The sequence below is a fragment of the Raphanus sativus genome, chromosome 9 (genome assembly GCF_000801105.2).
Source record: "Raphanus sativus cultivar WK10039 chromosome 9, ASM80110v3, whole genome shotgun sequence".
NCBI lineage: Eukaryota > Viridiplantae > Streptophyta > Magnoliopsida > Brassicales > Brassicaceae > Raphanus > Raphanus sativus.
In genome coordinates this window covers 22,158,519-22,178,512 of record NC_079519.1, presented here as the reverse complement: position 1 = coordinate 22,178,512, position 19,994 = coordinate 22,158,519, and the positions used below count along the sequence as shown (strand labels likewise).

Genomic DNA, 19,994 nt, shown 5'->3' with positions numbered 1-19,994 from the left:
TACAGGCGACCAACGCCGAAGTCTCATCCAAACCGCACAGATAAGAACCGCAGATCGATGAGTACACAAACTAGACTAGAGAAAAAACAAAAGAAGAGAAAATAAACCGCCGTCAACCGAAGGTATGGCGACGCGAGATCTAAAGCCGACTGTTCCCCTTTAACGAAATAGGAGCGACGACAGAAGCTAAACCGACCGACCACCGAGTAGACAGTGCACCGACGGAGACAAAAAGGAATCGCACCGAGAGGACTATCACCATAACGCCAGTATATCTCGACCGACGACGTGTCTGAAGGATCCCACCGCCGTCGGCCAGGGAGAAACCACCGCGATCTACTTTATCTCTCTTTCGCTTTTTTCTTGACGTGTTATACTGTTATCAAACTCGTGTCAGTTAAGATGTCCATTTTTTATTTTTATTATTATTTTTTTTTAATTTATCTTACTCTCCCTATACTTAACTTTTTTGTTTTGACATTTGAATCCACTTTTTAATCGTATAGTTTATAATATGTTGATCATTTAGTTAAATATTATAAGAGAACAAACAACATAAAAAAAAAATTTCTAAAAGGTTTTCGAGAACTACATAAATTAAATATTAATTAAAAAGGCAGATTATAATCAAATTATTTATGACTTAATTTTCCAAATATTTATAATAATACATACTCCATTCATTTCAAAATATTACATATTTTGGATTTCTTCGCACTTATTAATAAAACACATTAAATCTTATTAATAAATTTATAGTTTTTATAATTAGCTTTTCAACCAATAAGAATTTAATAAATATAATTAATTTTTAAAAATTTGCAACTTATCATTATTACCTATTAAAAATTACATTAAAAAAATAAAAAATACATCTTTTTGAAACATTTTTTTCCTAAAACATGGATTAATCTTTCTGTAATCTCATTCATTATATAAATATACATAAAATAAAATTATTAGAGTTAATCTAATAATACTGGAATCTAAATAAATAATATGAATACGATTCCACAAATAGTTACCTAAATTTTACATTTTTGTTTAGTAGATTTTACATTTTTTTCTAAAATGTGGACATGTAGTATTTGTTTTCCATTATACAAATGTTTTTATTGGTAAAATTTTACTTGTAAATTGTGTTTAAATGCAATTTCATCATTCTGCTATTACCAATCAAAGCATTATGTCTTTACACGAAGTCATATTATTACACGAAGTCATCACTTCCTCTTCTGTGTCAGCGATCTAAAATTCTCAACTATAATACAACAAACCAACATATAGCCTTTGACATTTAAGTCAACTTTCACTAGACCAGCAGATCAAAGACTCTTGAGGTCCTGAGGATGGAGAAGAACGGTATCGATGAAGATCTAACGGCCCTGATCTTCCTCGGAACAGGCTGCTCCCTCGCAGTTCCCGATTTCCGATGCTTACTCCAGCCATCGGATCCTCCTTGCAATGTCTTTTCTCAGTCTCTCTCTTTACTACCTCATCTTAACCCTAACTACAGGTAAAAATCTTGTCTCTTTCCGACATCAGTTGTCTCTTTGTGTGTGTTGGTCTTTTAAATCTTGTTGTTGTCCGTAAAGACCCTTTTGAAATTTGGTCGGGAAAGTTTGTCATCTTTTGCTCTCCCTGTTCGAAAAATCATGTGTTTCTTCTTGATGGATCCTTTTGATCAGATCTTGAATCTTGATACTCTGAATTTTGGCAGATGCAATACATCGCTCTTGATTGATTACTGCTGCCAGGAAGAAGATGGTAGACATTATTACATAATCATTGATGTTGGCAAGAGTTTTAGAGAGCAAGTCCTTCGTTGGTTTACCTGCTACAAGATCCCCAGAATTGATTCCGTTAAGCCCTTAAGATGCCTACCTTCTTGAGTTCTCTTACACAATGATCTAACTTCTAATGATGATATTGTATTACTTTTTGTAGATCATTCTAACTCATGAGCACGCAGACGCAATTCTTGGCCTAGATGATATTCGATCCTTTCAACCGCGTGGTTCAGCCATTGACAGCAGTCCGCTTCCTGTCTTTCTATCTCAGTTTACAATGGAAAGGTAATAAAAAAAGAAACTATTGTTCTCTCTTTCCTTTTTTAGTAAGTGTTCTCTGGTGAGAAATAAAAGGCACTTGTTGTGCAGCATTTCTACGAGGTTTCCTTATTTGGTTGAAAAGAAGGTTAAACAAGTACCAAGACGTGTTTCACAGCTTGACTGGAGAATCATAGAAGAGAATTGTGACAAACCGTTTATTGCTTCAGGCTTATCTTTCACTCCTCTTCCAGTTAAAAACTTACTTTTAGTAAAATAAAAAATAGTATGATTCTTTCATTCTTTCTTTCTTCCATGAGATATTGATCCCTTTTATGTTTTGCTTTAGGTGATGCATGGAGAGGATTACGTTGCCTTAGGTTTCCTCTTCGGCCATAAAAGTAAAGTGGCTTATATATCAGATGTATCACGCATCCCACCTAGTACTGAGTATGGTATGAGCTAATTTATTTGGAATCTCACTGTAGTTTGCATTGTCTTTGATTCATCTTGTTATGAATCTCTGAGTATGCAGCTATCTCCAAAGATGGAGCTGGACAGTTAGATCTTCTTATCCTGGATACAAATCTACCATTTAAGGTAACATTCTGCAGCCTTTTTTTTTTTTCATGGAAACTTTTGGTTGCTGACAATTTCTTTTGACAATAGAGAGGACTACAACCTACACACATCTGTTTTCCTGAGGTTTGTTTCCATGTTTTTCCTTCATTTTTTCAATTAATGTTTCACTGTTTTTGAAGATAAGTTTTACTATTCTTCTTTTAGGCTCTTGAGATCATAAAGAGGCTCTGTCCAAAGAGAGTGCTTTTAACTGGTATGACACATGATTTTGACCACCATGAATACAATGAGATGCTTGTAGAATGGTCTCTAAGGTACGCAATGAAAATTTTACAGTGTCGTATCATTTTTGTAATTCCACATAGCTGAAAGGTAATGGGACTATGTACATTTTTCTAGGGAAGGAATCCATGTACAGCTTGCTCATGATGGATTAAGGCTTCCAATAAACTTATGAAATGGAGAGACTCTAGTCTCACGATTCTTGTTACCAATTGTAGGATGGAAAAAATCTGAATATTGATACAAAAATAAAACCTCTGTTTGTTTACTTTATTTGGGAATGGTTGGAGATTTTAAGACCAATCTCTTCAAACAACTTCTCTAGTTCTGTAATCTCCTTTTCAAGATCCACTTCATCTTCTCTTGTGACCTTCTCGTGCAGTTCCGTTAGTCTCTGAGCCCCAGCATTCACTTCTTCTGCAGAATCTTTAAGAACTTGTCTCATGATTCCATTTTCCTCTTGAACTTCTTTGTATCTCCTTTTAAGAGATCTGTATCCGTCAATAGACTTGAGAAGCTGTTCAGACAACTCTTTGTTTCTTCCCTGAAGAGGCATGCCTTTGTCTCCTCCTCCTCCTCCTCCTCCTCCTCCATCACCATCTTCTTTCTTGTGCTCAACCGCGCAGTTCTGCACTTTCTTAAGCAGTTTCTCGTTTTGAGCCTTGAGGTCGCTTATAAGCTCCTCCATTTCTGTCAACTCGTAAGCTTTCCTCGAAAGCTCGACAGCCATTATCTCTTTCTCCTTGCCTAAACTCGAACACATCATTTGAAGACTCTTTCTTGCAGCCATGCTCGCGCTCAGGTCTTTTCTCAGCTTCTGAACATCGTCGGAATCGTTCGGTGGCGGCTTTGTTGGACTCTTGTTGAGACCTTGCCTCGGTTTCAGTTCTGTGTTGCATCTTCTAAGCTCTTTTTTCCCTGATGATTGTTGCTGAGCTTTCAGTATCCGTGTCTTTACATCGTCGAGAATCGCCATCATCGTGGTAACTCTCTGTGCCTTCCATTCGTCGCGTTGCTTTGAGTTAGCTTCGTTGTGATCTTGAACCAGTTTCAGGAGTAGCTTGACATTCGTTGAGATACCTTCACAGACACGCAAAGAAACACTTGTTAAAAGAAACAACTAGGCGGGAAATAGCAAAAAAAAAAACAATGTTAAAAGAAACAACCAGGCGGGAAATACATATGTTTAAATGGGCTATTTACCTGGAATTAGACATTTATAGAAGATTATGTTAAGAGAAATCCTTTCGGTTAATTATGACCTGATTTGTCGTCTATACATACAAGAGAGTGCTGCGTTTTTTTTAATATTGGGAAAGCTATAGAAATCAGGTTTTGAAACGGTCTTTGTTAACGTGTTAAATCAGTTCTGAGAAAAATCAAAAGAAAGAACTTAAAGATTATTAGATGAAAGGTTATATGAGATTGATATTACCTTCTAGACCAGAAGTTTCATGAGGTTGGTGCTCTGTGGTTCTTGTTGGGGATGTAACAGATCCAGAATCAGAAGGAACTAAATCCGGCGAAGAAAATGCTCGAAGCCGGCTCATGTTTCTCCCTTTTAGAAACGCCGCCTGGAGAGAATCAATCAGACAAGAACTAATGGACAAAGGAACATGTTTGAGATTTGGACAATAACAGATTATTGGTTGTTGCAATGTTGTATGGCGTAATTAGTGGAGAATCATCTTGTCTTGTCTGACCCTTTTGGCTCGGCTTTTCTCCAACTAATTTTACCTGTCTTACCTGATTTCACGCTCTATTTTTTTTTCATTTTCTATTAAAAACATAGAATGGTGACTAGCCCTAACAATTTATTCGATTATTGGGTCTCTAATACTTGTCACAATTTATAATTCGTTAATTTATTTGTGGAGAGAAAGTGTCTGAAGAGTGAAGTTAAACTATAAGTTAATTAACAAAACTTTTGAAATTCTTAAAAATAAAAGACATGTACTGATGGGCGTATCAAGATCGAGTGTTCCTCACTTCCTTGTAATGCAAGTCACAAACTGTTCTCAACAGGGTAGATAAAAAAGGGAATCAAACTGAACTTAAACCATATATATATATATATATGTTCCAGCTATTTTAAAATTTTAACCAACTCAAATGATTTAGATTAGTTAGGCTTGAATCAAACCGAACCAACAATCCAATATGTTAATTTAATTAGATTAACTAAATAAGTTAATAATATTAAAATTTAAGATAGTTAACTGTCTAATCTAAACATTTGAACATAAGTAGATAAAACACAACCAACGATGACATTACAAAAAACATGATTCTCACTATCATCAAAATTCGAAAAACTATTGATAATATTACTAGGTTTGAAGCTAATGGTTTAAACCTATTGAATTTACATATTTTTATTTTGATGTTTACATTTTAGATCCATACTTGAAAAAGTATGGCTTAGTGATCAAATGATGAATATTTTATTATTAATAAAATTATTTTTATATAGATGAACTATAATCGAATTAAAACCAATCTGATTAACTGATCTAAACACAAAGCAAACTCATTTTAAACTAATCTAAACAAAATCAAACCAAAATAGTTTTGATTGAGTTCACTTTTAGAACTGAAGCAACCAAACTGAACCAAAACCCAAACATAACCTAAACTTCCCACTCTTGCTTTTCAAAAACAAATTTGACCGCTCTTTGGTTCAGTTTAGGAAAGCAAAGGCTTGACATCTTCTATCTTATTAAAAGAGAAGTACTCATTTAAAAATACCCCTTAGTTTTCACTTTTATTTACACTTCATGCCACTGTAGTATTAATTAAGTTTCCTATTTTATGTTTGTCTTTTTCACTTTAGTTAATGTGTTTTCCAAAATTAAATACATAGTTAAATAATATTTCCTATTTTAATGCTTTATCTTTTTCACTTAGATTAATGTATTTTCCAAAATTAATTTTGAATTAAATACACTTCATTAACTTCTCCACTAAATCAATGTCAAATTAAAAAAATTGCATTTTTATTGGACAAACAATTCATAGAAATTATAATATCAACATTTTTTTATTTAACGAATCTGAACGAAAAATATTACCAAATTTGAACCGAAACTAGATAATATCCAAACGGATTTACCATTTTGGTATCTAGAGAACCATAACTAAACCTGATCTGAATGAAATATTTCAGATATTCGAATGTATTTAAATCATATTTATATACAATTCAATATGTTAGCTATTTTTAGAGTTAATATCCAAGATATAAGCTATTTCAAAGTTGCTTAAAATATTTCAAATATAAAAAATAGTCAAAAGTAAACATCTAAAGTAGATAAACAATTATCAAAACACCAAAAATACTTAAAATATATATATTTATTCTCCATCCAAATATTCAAGTTAAACATATTTTTAATTTTTAATTTAGGTACTTTAGCTTACATTACTCAAATTTACATTTTTAGATTTAGGTACTTTGGCTTATTTTTATTTTTAGATTTAGCGATATTTAAAGATATATAAATTTTGAAAATTTAAAAATAGTTTAAACGGGTTATCAAAGCCGCAAAGATCTGAATCAAACCGGAACCAAAATTTATAAATACACGAATAAAGGTAGAATCTTTAAACTCAAAAATCTCAAACCCGAATATATTTTAACCGAATTCGAGTGGGTATCCAAATATCCACCCCTAACTTAGTCAATATAAAACAATCAAATATTATAAATATACTATTTTGTATAAATAAATAAAAACTAAAAGTGAAAATTAATATCCGTGCGGTCGCACGGGTTATCTTATTATTTTCACTCTACTATGTTTGAATATAGCTCGTGTCTAAAACGAGATTTAAAAAAATGTTTTAACTGTTTTTTTCCAAAAGATGTTGACAATTTTATTTTGTGTGCATTTAATTAGAAAATGATTACAAATTCCTATACTTATCTCTTGACTCGGAACCAATGAACATCAAAACTACACCTCTTTATGTAACTACTAAACTCTTCACCTTCTTACCAAAACTCGAATTAGGTCTATCTCCAATGTTCAAACTTCCAAAGCATGCACGTGGCGAATAATGTAATATTGTCCATGAAACCACTCACACCATCCCGATTTTCTTTCTCAGATAAAATGTACTGACTATGTACAAATCTTATCAACTTGGACTGATTGAAGCAAAAACTGTGTTGACAACAGTGGCGGAGGCAGTTCACTGTCACGGTGGTCATATGACCCACGTGAAATCATGAAAACATTATGGCTTTTATTAAGAATTTTAAAATGACCCTGGTCCAAAATATTTATTGACCCAGTTAAAATTCTTCTGACCCCAATCTAAATTACTTTGACCCTTGTCCAAATTATTTATGGACCATAATCTAATAACTATATTAATTAACTTGCAGCCCACCAAATTTTACATAAAGAATTATAACAAATTAAGCCCACTAAATAAAATAAACCCATTAACAATATTATTTCAATGACTTAAACCTAATTATTATATTAGTTTAGCTATTAGACGTTTAGTTTTCTTCTTCTCTTCTGAAACTCGTCGACTACAACAAGCAACAGCAGTAACGACTAGCAAAGGTAATATATATTGTGATTTGTTAAATATTTAATTTAAGCTTTCTTCTTCTACTAGATATAATTATCGTATTATATTTTTATAAAAGGGAAAAGATCTTAAGACTAGTTTTTATTCTGGCTTGTTGCCTTGTTCCTTAGATTTTTAGATTATTTAACACTGAAATTGTTATGTTTCATAGTTTCAAATAATAAAATACCAAATTTCTATATATAGGATGCCATTTGCACAAAACAGAATGATTATTCAACATACAAATTTTGTAACTATCGACATAGAGAAGTGAACATTGTCTGCAGTACTGATTGTCTGCTATATTATATATTTAGTTTGATATATATTTTTATTTTATTTTTTGCAGGTACCATCAAACAAAATGGAACGGTATTTGAATTTGAACAAAAGAAAAGCTCCTGATATCAACTTGGAGGATTTGCCGTGGGATCCAGCTAAGCGGAAAAACATTTTAGACTATCCTTATAATCAAAGAGATGAGGTACGGCGCAAGTATTTGACTAGAGGACCTTGTCAACCTAGTGGTCATACTTTTCAAAAAAAATCAATAGGAGGTGTATTACGACGCTTTAATCCACAGTGGTTTGAGCAGTACTCTGATTGGTTAGAGTATAGTGTGGAACAAGAAAAGGCTTTTTGTTTGTTTTGTTACTTGTTCAGAGTTCAAGCTGGAAAACAAGGCGGAAGTGATGCTTTTGTGTCAACAGGGTTTTCTAGTTGGAATAAGGCTGATAGTTTCAGTAAACACATGGGAGATCATACTAGTTTTCACAACGATGCTAGAAATAAGTGTGAAAACTTGATGAGACAAGGTCAGTCTATCAAGCATGCTTTACATAAACAAACCAATGCTGTGAAAAATGATTATCGGATCCGTTTGAGTGCTTCAGTTGATGTTTCTAGACACTTGTTACACCAAGGATTGTCTTTTCGTGGTCATGATGAGAAAGAAGAGTCAACAAACAAAGGTAATTTCTTAGAGCTTCTGAAGTATACGGCTAGTCAAAATGAGGCTGTTAGGAAAGTTGTGCTGAACAATGCTCCTAAAAATAATCAGATGACTTCTCCTCCTATCCAAAAAGACATTGCTCATTGCTTTGCCGAAGAAGTAACTAAGTCTGTTATACAAGAAATCAACAATGATGTCTTTGGCTTGCTGGTAGATGAATCTGCTGATATTTCAGATAAAGAGCAAATGGCTGTGGTTTTTCGTTTCGTTGATAAGTTTGGGCTCGTAAAAGAAAGATTTGTTGGCCTTAGTCATGTGAAAGAGACATCTTCTTCAACTCTGAAGGATGCTATTGATGATCTGTTTTCGAAACATGGATTGAGTTTGAAAAAGGTGAGAGGTCAAGGTTATGATGGGGCCAGCAATATGAAAGGGGAATTCAATGGTTTAAGATCTTTGATTTTGAGAGAAAGTAGATCTGCATACTATGTTCATTGTTTTGCTCATCAACTTCAGTTGGTTGTTGTGGCTGGTGCAAAGAAGCATTTTGAAGTTGGAGAATTTTTCGATATGGTTCATGTTCTGTTGAATGTGGTTGGAGCTTCTTGTAAGAGGAAAGTTATGCTCACTGAAAGTAATCGCAAGAGAATGGAAGAAGAGATTAGTAAGGGTAAAATGAAGACTGGAACTGGGCTGAATCAAGACCTTTCTCTTAAAAGACCTGGATATACTCGTTGGGGTTCACATTACAAGACTTTATTACGTCTTGTTGTGATGTTTCCATGTGTTATTGAAGTTCTTGAACATATCGAGAAAGAAGGCACAGACGGCAACAAAAGACAGCAAGCATATGGTCTCCTCAAATATTTTCAGACCTTTGGTTTTGTCTTTCATCTTCACTTGATGCTTGTTGTTTTGGGACTCACTAATAATTTGTCAAAGGCTCTACAGAAAAGAGACCAAGAGATCTTGAATGCAGTTTCATTGGTTGAATCTACTAAGCGACAGTTACAGAAGCTTAGAGATGAAGGATGGGATGATTTTGTGGCTGAAGTTTATTCTTTTAGTGAGAAGAATAATACTGAAGTGCCTAATATGGATGAAGACTTTGTTGACTCAAGAAGACCAAGGAGAAAAACTGGCATCACAAACTTGCATCATTATAAGGTGGAGTGTTTTTACACTGTTCTAGATTTGCAGCTTCAAGAGTTCAATGATCGATTTGATGAGGTGAATTCTGAACTACTAATCTGTATGGCATCCTTAAGTCCGATAGATTCTTTTGTTCAGTTTGACAAGTCATTGTTGGTGAGACTAGCTGAGCTTTATCCAGATGATTTTAGTTGTGTGGAGCGAAGATCTCTTGAGCAACAACTTGACATCTACCTTGATAATGTGAAAAAAGATCAAAGATTTTTTAATCTAGAGAGTATTGGTGATCTTGCTCGTGTATTGGTGGAGACAAGGAAACATCTTTCTCATCCTTTGGTTTATCGTCTTTTGAAGCTATGTTTGATTCTTCCTGTTGCAACTGCAAGTGTTGAAAGGTGCTTCTCTGCCATGAACATTGTGAAGACGGCATCGCGTAATAGTATTGGTGATGAATTTTTAAGTGATTGTCTAGTTTGTTTTATTGAAAAGCAAATTCTTGATACGGTGACAAACGAAACAATCATAAAACGCTTCCAAAGTATGAGTGAGCGTAGAGTACATCTTTGAATTTCAATGTATCATGATTTTTTTTTTCAATGGTTTATGTACTTTAAGCAAACTTATATTATGACCCTCGTCAACATTTTTTCTGCCTCCGCCACTGGTTGACAAATGTCATATAAAAAATAGTCGCATGGATATAATTCAAGTTATAGTATTTTTTTCTCTCTTGATGTTTCATTTATCTAGCGGTTTATTCTTTTTATTTGGGTTCTAATGATCCATTATCTCCATTTGATCTGTCGCAAGAACTCTTCGTAAGCTTATTTGATCTGATATGATTTAACAATGTAAGTTTTTTCTCACAGGTACAAGTGATTTGTGGCGTGGATCATGAAGATCTGAAGAGTCTAAGTACTGCATATAAATTGGAGAAGGTGTAAGTTCCATTTTAGAGGTATTTTTATTGATTGATATTTTTACTAGTTTGGTAATTTAAAAAGTGCTTGAGAGAGTGAAACCAAACTACAATGGCGATCGTAAAGTCTATCATAAATATTTTCAAATCTCTCAAAAATAACACACCAATCATCATCGCATGAGATTAGATCCACGATAAGTAAACAAGTGTGGACTCATGAGTCGTGGATAGTTTGAACCATTATATATAATTTATATTATTGGTGCCATAAAACACTAGTAAATCTGATAAGTAGATAACGATATGCAGCATCATAATCAGTCCTCACATACTGTAAAACATTACTTTTAATTTTAAAAATTTAAATATACTAGATATATAAACTTTAGTTGTTAAAAAAAAAAAATTGTGTCTTAAAGTTATCTATAGGCTTCAAAAATTAAGGGGTGGCAATCCACAATGTAGTAACTTTGAGCAATGCACAGAAATGTTGTATTGATATTTCAAGTGGCGAGGCTAGGTAATGAACTCGTTCATATATTTTTTCTCGGTAAGTCCATAAGCTGTTTTAGTGGACGTCTTTACCATCTTCTATGGTGAAGGATGAGGTATAGTCATCAAATCAAGCGGGAAGATACAAGACTTCGAGCTTAGATAGATTTATACTAAGTGTAGATAAGACTCGGTTTGAGTCAGAGGTTTTGTATAGGTGTTTTAATCTTTAGACACGTGGACGGTTCCTAGAGCTAGGCGTGGGTTTGCACGTGTGTAAATGGTTAAGTATAAAACCATTAGCTCATCTCTCTGGTTGTTAGGTTGTTCTGTTAGACTTCACAGAGAGAGAGAGATCGTTCACGAGTCATAGGGTGTAATCGGAGCTCGCTTGTGAGCAGTTAGTGTTGCTAGTTCGATCCCAGCTCCAGAGAGTTATAGCGGCTTCTCCGTTGGTTGAGAGAAGTGCGGTGAACTCTGGGTCAACATATCGCGGTGTCTTGATTAGCGGTTAAGCTTTCACAAATTGGTATCAGAGCCAGGTTACTTGGCGCAAGATCAACGACGATTGAAGACGACAGAAGCCTTTTGCGATGGAGACAATCAAGGTTACGCCAAATCACTTTACGGTGACGATGTTCGACGGATCGGGGGATTTCGCGATTTGGAAGAAGCGGATGTACGCAAATCTCAGCGTACACGGCCTGAAGGATGTTCTAACATAGAGAGTCAAGGAACCGGAGCCGACGGATCCTAAGGAGGAAGACGATGATCCTGAAGCGAAGAAGAAGAAGGATGCAAGCGAAGCATCAAGATCGGAGAGAGATGAGAAGGCGATGAATCTCATCTTCATGAGCGTCAGCGATCAAGTTCTACGGAAGATTGACAAGTGCACGACGGCAGCTCAAGCATGGTCTCTCCTCGACAGACTCTACATGACGCAGAGCCTTCCAAACCGAGTCCATGCGCAGCTGAGGGTCTACTCGTTCAAGATTTAGGACTCAAGATCCATTGACCAGAACATGGATGACTTCTTGAAGATGATGGCAGACCTGAGCAACCTCAGCATCGAGATTCCAGAAGAGGTACATGCCATTCTACTACTCAACGCTCTCCCTAGCAGGTATGATTCTCTAAAAGAAACCCTCAAGTATGGTAGAGATGCTATTAAGGTAGAGGAAGTTGCTAGTGCTGCTAGATCTAAGGAATTGGAATTTAAAGATTCTGTTAGCTCTAGGCCTAGTGGGGAGGGTCATTATGTGCGGGGTAGATCGGGTTCTAGGAATGTGAATTTTGGCAGGGATAAGAACAGGTCTCGTTCAAAGTCAAGAGAAGCAGGAAAGCGAGTCTGCTGGATCTGCGGTAAAGAAGGTCATCTCAAGAAACAGTGTTACAAGTGGCTTGAGAGGAACAAGGGAAAGTCAGGTTCTTCAGAAAAGGGAAGCGTCTGCAGCAGTCAGAGGTGAATCTGTCTTCAGAAAGCTCAGATCGAGAAGAATGGATTCTGGACACTGGCTGCACGTTCCATATGACATCAAGACTTGATGTGTTCCAAGACTATCAGGAAGGGGCTTCAGGAAAGGTTCACATGGCGAACAGTTCAGTGTCAGAGATTAAAGGTTCAGGCTCAGTTCGCTTCAGAAATCCAGATGGCACCACGTTTCTTCTTCGTGGTGTAAGATACATGCCTGGCATCACCAGAAACTTGATATCTCTAGGGACATTGGAGGAGCAGGGCTGTGATTTCAGAGGTGGTAATGGCATGATTAAAGTAATCATGGGATGCACGGTGATCATGAAGGGTCAGAGACGTCATTCTCTGTATATCCTGCAAGGTGAAGCCTTGGTTCCAGAAGTCAACGTTTCAGTCAGCAACGTCGACAAACCTATGATCCTGAGTGAAGAAGAAACAAGAATGTGTCATAGCAGGATGGGTCACATCGGTCAAAGGGGGTTAGAAGAGCTATCGAAGAAGGGTTGCTTCGATGGCAAAAGAGTTACAGACATCAAGTTCTGTGAAGCATGTATCATAGGAAAGACTCATAGGTCGAGCTATGGTGCAGCTCAGCACGTCACGAAGAACAAGTTGGATTATGTTTATTCGGATCTATGGGGATCACCCAACGTTCCATTCAGTCTCAGTAAATGTCAATACTTCATATCATTTACTGATGACTTCTCTCGGAAAGTATGGATATATTTCTTGAAGCATAAAGATGAAGCTTTCAGGAGCTTCTGTGAATGGAAGAGGATGGTTGAGACTCAATCAGAAAGAAAGGTCAAAAGGCTACGTACAGATAATGGACTCGAGTTCTGTAACATAGCGTTTGACGGGTTCTGCAAGCAAGAAGGCATTGTGCGTCACAGAACCTGCACGTACACGCCTCAGCAAAATGGAGTCGCAGAAAGACTCAACCGGTCTATCATGAACAAGGTCAGATGTATGCTCAGCGAGAGTGGAATGGAGAAGAAATTTTGGGCAGAGGCGGCGTCTACAGCTGTGTACCTTATCAACAGATCACCATCGTCAGTTCTGGACTTCAAAGTTCCAGAGGAGATATGGACATCAGTCATGCCATCGCTTACAGGGCTGAAGAGGTTTGGGTTTGTAGTATATATACACTCAGATGATGGGAAGATGAATCCTAGAGCCAAACGAGGGATCTTCATTGGCTACCCTGAAGGCGTGAAGGGTTTCAGGGTTTGGATTCTAGATGAACGAAAATGTGTTGTTACCAGAAATGTTGTATTCCGAGAAGATCAGCTCTACATGGATGTGAAGGACAGGGGTCAAGAGTCAACAGAGATTCAAGAGTCAGACATGAAGCTTCTGAGGTTTGAGGTCAGTGATGAGACAGAGGCTGCAGGCAGTTCTTCTCAAGGTGGAGTACCCGCAGATGTGGAGAATAACGAAGGAAGCGTTCAAGATCAGCCTACTACAGATGAAACTGAAGACTTGTCTGGTTATCAACTGGCAAGAGATAGGAGCAGAAGGCAGATAGTTCCACCAGCAAAGCTCAGCGAGTACGAGTGTGATTTCCTGAGTTATGAAGAAGAATTTGAAGTGATGATGTGTATGATAGTGGAGGATGGAGGCACCGAGCCTTGTAGCTATCAAGAAGCACTTCAAGACCCCGACAGTGACAAGTGGATTGAGGCAGCGATTGAAGAGATGATATCTCTTAAGAAGAACAAGACGTGGGTATTAGTGGACAGACCTAAAGGGCAGAAAGCAATCGGCTGTAGATGGTTATTCAAGAGGAAGCCATGTATTGCTGGAGTAGAGGATCCACGGTACAAAGGCAGACTAGTAGCAAAGGGATATTCACAAAAGGAAGGGATTGATTATCAAGAGATCTTTGCTCCAGACGTGAAGCATGTTTCAATCAGATACATGTTGTCTGCAGTTACTCATTTCGACATGGAACTACAACAGATGGACGTGAAGACAGCTTTTCTTCATGGCAACATCGAAGAGTACATCGTGATGGAGCAACCTGAGGGGTTTGTGGATAAGGAGCATCCAGACAAATTGTGTTTGCTAAAGAGATCACTGTACGGTTTGAAGCAGTCGCCGCGTCAGTGGAATATGAGGTTTGATGACTTCATGCAAGAGAATCAGTTCCAGAGAAGTCAGTATGATAATTGTGTCTACTTCAAGAACGTGGGGAAGGGAAGTGGCATATACCTTCTGTTATATGTTGACGACATCCTAATAGCCTCAAGAGACAAAGTTGAAGTAGAGAAGCTGAAGATATTACTCAACAGTGAGTTCGAGATGAAAGATCTCGGTGATGCTAAGAAGATACATGGAATGGAAATTGAGAGAGACAGAGTAAAAGGCTGCTTGTGGGTATCTCAGGAGAGTTATTTGAGGAAGGTCCTGAATAACTTCAAGATGGATTAGTGCAAGCCTGTGGCAACACCGTTGGGAGCACACTTCAAGCTTCGGTCACCCTCAAACGAAGAGATCAAAGAGTTAGGAGATAGAATGGAAGGTGTTCCCTATCAAAGCGCAGTCGAAAGTATCATGTATGCAATGATAGGGACTCGTCCAGACTTGGCATATCCAGTAGGAATCATCAGTCGGTTCATGAGTAACCCGATGCCAGATCATTGGAGTGCAGTAAAGTGGGTTCTACGCTACATCCAAGGCACGTTAGAAACAAGGCTCTGTTTCAAGAATAAGGGAGAGTTCGTAGTCAAAGGTTATTGTGATTCGGACTATGGAGGTGACTTGGATGAAAGGAGGTCTAGCAACGGTATAGTATTTACTGCTGGAGGAAACACATCAGCTGGAGATCACAACTTCAGAAGGTAGTGGCTCTGTCATCTACCGAAGCAGAGTACATCTCAATGTCAGAAGCCATACGAGAGGGAGTGTGGTTGAAAGGTTTAGCAGAGGAGTTGGGTTTTGGTCAGGAAACGGTGGAGATCTTTTGTGATTCTCAGAGCGCCATAGCTCTCTCTAAGAACGCAGTGTTCCATGAGAGAACTAAGCATGTCGCTACTAAGTACCACTTTGGAAGAGATCTCATCAAGAAGGGGATTGTTCGTGTACTGAAGATTGCTACAGCTTACGATCCAGCGGATATCTTTACTAAAGCTCTACCGGTCTACAAGGTGAAGGAAGCATTGAAGATGTTTCATATTGGTAAGGAGTAAAGTTCTATTTGCATCCCGCAATGGGGTGTGTGGAATCCGGTGAAGGATTCGGGTGCTTGGTCAAAAGCACAAGTGAGGTATGGAGGTTGATCTGTGCCTAAGGTGGAGATTTGAAGGATGAGGTATAGTCATCGAATCAAGCGGGAAGATACAAGACTTCGAGCTTAGGTAGATTTATACTAAGTGTAGGTAAGACTCGGTTTGAGTCAGAGGTTTTATATAGGTGTTTTAATCTTTAGACACGTGGACGGTTCCTAGAGCTAGGTGTGGGTTTGCACGTGTGTAAATGGTTAAGTATAAAACCATTAGCTCGTCTCTCTGGTTGTTAGGTTGTTCTGTTAGACTTCACAGAGAGAGAGAGATCGTTCACGAGTCATAGGGTGTAATCGGAGCTCGCTTGTGAGCAGTTAGTGTTGCTGGTTCGATCCCAGCTCCAGAGAGTTATAGCGGCTTCTCCGTTGGTTGAGAGAAGTGCGGTGAACTCTGGGTCAACATATCGCGGTGTCTTGTTCGGAGTTCTTGATCGGAGTTGAGCGATTAGCGGTTAAGCTTTCACATATGGTTTATAGTAGCTTCTAAGTGTTAAACATGTTCATTGCAAGGCAAGTCATCAACTCCTTTCAATATGAGTGAAAAAAACTGGAACAAAAAAAATCAAATAACGTAGAGTATATGTTCCAACGATTCAATTAAAGTTTTAATCAACTCAAATGGTTTATATTGGTTTGATTTTAAACCAAACCAAAAATCTAACGTGTTTATTTAATTAGATTAATTAAAATATTTTAAATATGTTAAGATTTAAAATAAAATATATTAAGATTTAAAATAGTTTACCATTTAACCAAAATATAATTTTATGAATTTTTTTTCTAGATGAGTAGATGAAATACAACCAACAATGAAATAAAATTATATTTTTCAGCGAAACCAAAAAAAAAAACCTATGGTAATGTTATTAGGTACGAAGCTAATGATTTGAAACTAAAGAATTTACATGTTTCATTGTGATAATATTTATGTTTTAGATCCAAACATGAAGAAGTTAATGACTGATCAAATGGTGATTAATTTTATATTTTGTAAATTGATTTTTTATAGAACCAATTTTTTTTTTAAAAAACAATCTGATAGTTGAGTCAAACACAAGCTAAACTCAATTCATACCGAACTAACACAAATGAAACCAAGATAACTACAGTTGATTTCATTTTATATTTTTCAGAACTCAATAACTAAACTGAACTAAGCGCAAACCAAATCCTTCCCATTTTCCACCCTTGCTTTTCAAGAGAAAAAAAAAGGGAAATCGCATAAAAAAACCTTCAAAATGTCATTTACTAGCACTTTAAACCCTGAAGTTTTTTCATTAACACTTTTAACCTTCAAAGTGACATTTGTATCATAAAAAACCTCCAAATAAAAAAATTGACCGGTTCAGCAGGTAATTTTTCAAAAATAATTATTTAATTAATAAAATAAACAAAATAAATAAATAAAAAATCCAAAAAATAAATAAAAATCAAAACTTTTAATAAAATTTACAAAAATAAAAAAAAATTAAAATTTTAGAAAATTAAATCAATATTTTAAAATTATTTTCTAAAGTATTAATAAAATAAAATAACTAAAAATTCATAATAAATAAAATTAAATTTTAAATAGAGAAAAACTAAATAAAAAGTTCACAAATTTTTTTAAAAAAGGAAAATAGAAAATTCAAAATTCAAAATTCAAAAGTGACGATGATGGTTTCTCACATAACCATTAACAATGGCGATAATTGCCATATCTCCAATGATAGTTTCCAACATCATCGTTAAAAATGACAAAAAATCTTTTTCAAAACGTTTGAATTTTCATTTTTTTTTTGAAATATATGAATTTTTTATTTTTATGTTTTTTAGTTTTATCCCATTTATTTTTGAACTTTAATTTTCTAAATATTGATTAATTTTCTGATTTTTTATATTTTTCTAATTTTACTTAATTTATGAGTTTTAATAAAATTTTACGATTTTTGTTTAATTTTCTGGTTTTTTTTTTGTTTTTTTTACTTATTAAATAATATTATTTAAAATATTATTTAATTAGTAAAATAATCAAAAAATTAAACAAAAATCGTAAAATTTAATAAAAACTCAATAATTAATTAAAAGTCAGAAACCATCATTGTCATTATTGATATATTTGAAATTGTTGTTGTCCAGAATGATATGATATATTTTTTGAAAAAATATTATAATTAAAAAAAATCAATTTTGAATTTTCTATTTTTTTTAAAAAATTGAACTTTTTATTTAGTTCTTCTCTATTTAAATTTAATTTTATTTATTATTACAATTTTAGTTGTTTTTATTTTGTTAAAATTTTATAAAATTATTTAATTTTAAAAATATTTATTCAATTTTTTATTATATTTTCATTTTTGTGAATTTTATTAAGGTTTCGATTTTTATTTATTATTTGAATTTATTTATTTATTTATTTTGTTTATTTTATTAATTAAATAATTATTTTTGAAAAATTACCTGCTGAACAGGTCAACTTTTTGATTTGGAGGTTTTTTATGATACAAAAGTCACTTTGAAGATTAAAAGTGTTAGTGAAAAAACTTCAAGGTTTAAAATGCTAATAAGTGACACTTTGAAGGTTTTTTATGCGATTTTTCCAAAAAAAATAAAAAACTAGACCCCTTTAGGTTCAGTTTAGAAATGCTTAAATTAACACAACTAGCTAAACATTATTGGCTTCGTAGTTATGGGTCTAGGCCCATAATATTATTTTAAGACACTGGGTTTACTATACAGCCTAAACTGTTTTGATAATTACATGTTACTGTGAGGATAAAACCGTAAATAAGTGACGAAGGCAGATGGATTGTCCGAAAACCTATTTCACTTTTATTTTCGCCGACATGGCTTCTTCGTACACTATGCCGCCGTCTACTTACATGTGTTACTAAGGACCAAACCGTAGATAAGACACGGAAGCAAAAAGCTCAGAAAACCTAAGTTCACTGCTTACTTTCGGCGACATGGAGATTTGATCCTCCGAAATGGCTTCTTCATCTTCTTCTTCCAACTCTTCGCCGCAGTCTACTTCCGTGACTCAGCTGATGAAGCACGAAGAGCCTACAAACTGGTCGGAGCTTCCGCCGGAACTGATCTCATCGATCCTACTCCGTCTTAACTCGATTGAGATACTGGAGAAAGCTCAGAAAGTGTGCAGATCGTGGCGTCGAGCCTGTAAAGACCCATCGATGTGGCGGAAGGTTGACATGTACAACAACGGAGACTTGGGAAGCATGGGGTACGACCTAGAGATCATGTGCCGTCACGCAGTTGATCGTAGCCAAGGCGGTTTGCTTGAGATCGACATTTGGTACTTCGGTACTGATGAGTTACTCAATTACATAGCCGACAGGTTCACTCTCTTTCTCAGCTCTAGGGTTTATGTATGAAAGGTCTTACTAGTTTGAGTGATTTGAAGTGGGTCCTGTAATTGCTTGCAGGTCAAGTAATCTGAAGAGCCTTAGGCTCATAATGTGCTATCCAATAGCAGACGAGGGATTTGTGGAAGCAGTTAGGAAACTGCCGTTACTTGAATACCTCGAGATCACATACGGCGCAATGTCAGGAGAGGCTCTGAAAGTTGCAGGACAGTCTTGTCCGAATCTGAAGAAGCTGAGGTTAAACTCTGAACCTAACCCCCGGTTTAATGACGAAGAGCTTAATGACAAGAAAGCTCTAGGGATTGCGGAAAGCATGCCTGAACTTCGCCACCTCCAGCTTGTTGGGAACACATTAACCAACACGGGCTTGACCGCTATTCTTGATGGTTGTCCTCACCTGGAACACCTTGATTTACGCAAGTGTTTCAACGTAAGACTTGAAGGGGATCTGGAGAAGAGATGTTCCGAGAGGATCAAAGAGTTGAGACGCCCGGATGACTCAACCGCTGATCACCCGTATGGATTTAACATTGAGGATTTATTAGGTCCCAACAACTATTATTGGGATGACTCAACCGCTGGTTACCCGTATGGAACTTATAACGTCTATGATTTATCAGACTGCAGCGATTGTTATTCGGATGAGTTCTACTAGGTACTGAACAATGCAGAGGGCATGTGGTTTTCGCTTGTCTTGTCAACTTATGGACTTGTTTATATTCCCCCTTTTCTCTCTGTTTCCTAGTCTTTAATCTCGGTATGCCCTTTCAACTTTGTGGAAGCTTTGAGCTTTAACTCTCGTTTGAACAATGTGATGATGCTTTTCTTTACTTGATCTCTTCTGGTGAATGCACTTGT

General features: G+C 35.9%; 4 protein-coding genes across 4 annotated transcripts; 3 read left to right on the top strand and 1 right to left on the bottom strand.

Moving 5' to 3' along the window:
- Positions 1–1,202: 1,202 nt before the first annotated feature.
- On the top strand, positions 1,203–3,245 carry LOC108824392 (putative hydrolase C777.06c). The gene is made up of 9 exons (XM_018597809.2): positions 1,203–1,516; positions 1,721–1,862; positions 1,948–2,075; positions 2,160–2,301; positions 2,398–2,503; positions 2,584–2,648; positions 2,718–2,753; positions 2,835–2,944; positions 3,030–3,245. The coding sequence occupies exons 1-9, from the start codon at positions 1,350–1,352 to the stop codon at positions 3,085–3,087; spliced, it is 954 nt and encodes a 317-aa protein (XP_018453311.1). The 5' UTR covers positions 1,203–1,349; the 3' UTR covers positions 3,088–3,245.
- LOC108824372 (uncharacterized) lies at positions 3,130–4,589 on the bottom strand. Its single transcript, XM_018597786.2, has 2 exons — positions 4,348–4,589; positions 3,130–3,992 (listed from the first exon to the last, which is right to left on the bottom strand). The coding sequence occupies exons 1-2, from the start codon at positions 4,460–4,462 to the stop codon at positions 3,178–3,180; spliced, it is 930 nt and encodes a 309-aa protein (XP_018453288.2). The 5' UTR covers positions 4,463–4,589; the 3' UTR covers positions 3,130–3,177.
- A 2,769-nt stretch (positions 4,590–7,358) lies between these two features.
- LOC108826315 (uncharacterized) lies at positions 7,359–10,251 on the top strand. The gene is made up of 2 exons (XM_018599695.2): positions 7,359–7,489; positions 7,849–10,251. Exon 2 carries the CDS (start codon positions 7,864–7,866, stop codon positions 10,168–10,170), a length of 2,307 nt encoding a protein of 768 aa, XP_018455197.1. The 5' UTR covers positions 7,359–7,489; positions 7,849–7,863; the 3' UTR covers positions 10,171–10,251.
- An 8,326-nt stretch (positions 10,252–18,577) lies between these two features.
- Positions 18,578–19,966, top strand: LOC108827501 (F-box protein SKIP19-like). Its single transcript, XM_018600910.2, has 2 exons — positions 18,578–19,108; positions 19,197–19,966. The coding sequence occupies exons 1-2, from the start codon at positions 18,741–18,743 to the stop codon at positions 19,789–19,791; spliced, it is 963 nt and encodes a 320-aa protein (XP_018456412.1). The 5' UTR covers positions 18,578–18,740; the 3' UTR covers positions 19,792–19,966.
- The last annotated feature ends 28 nt before the right edge of the window (positions 19,967–19,994 follow it).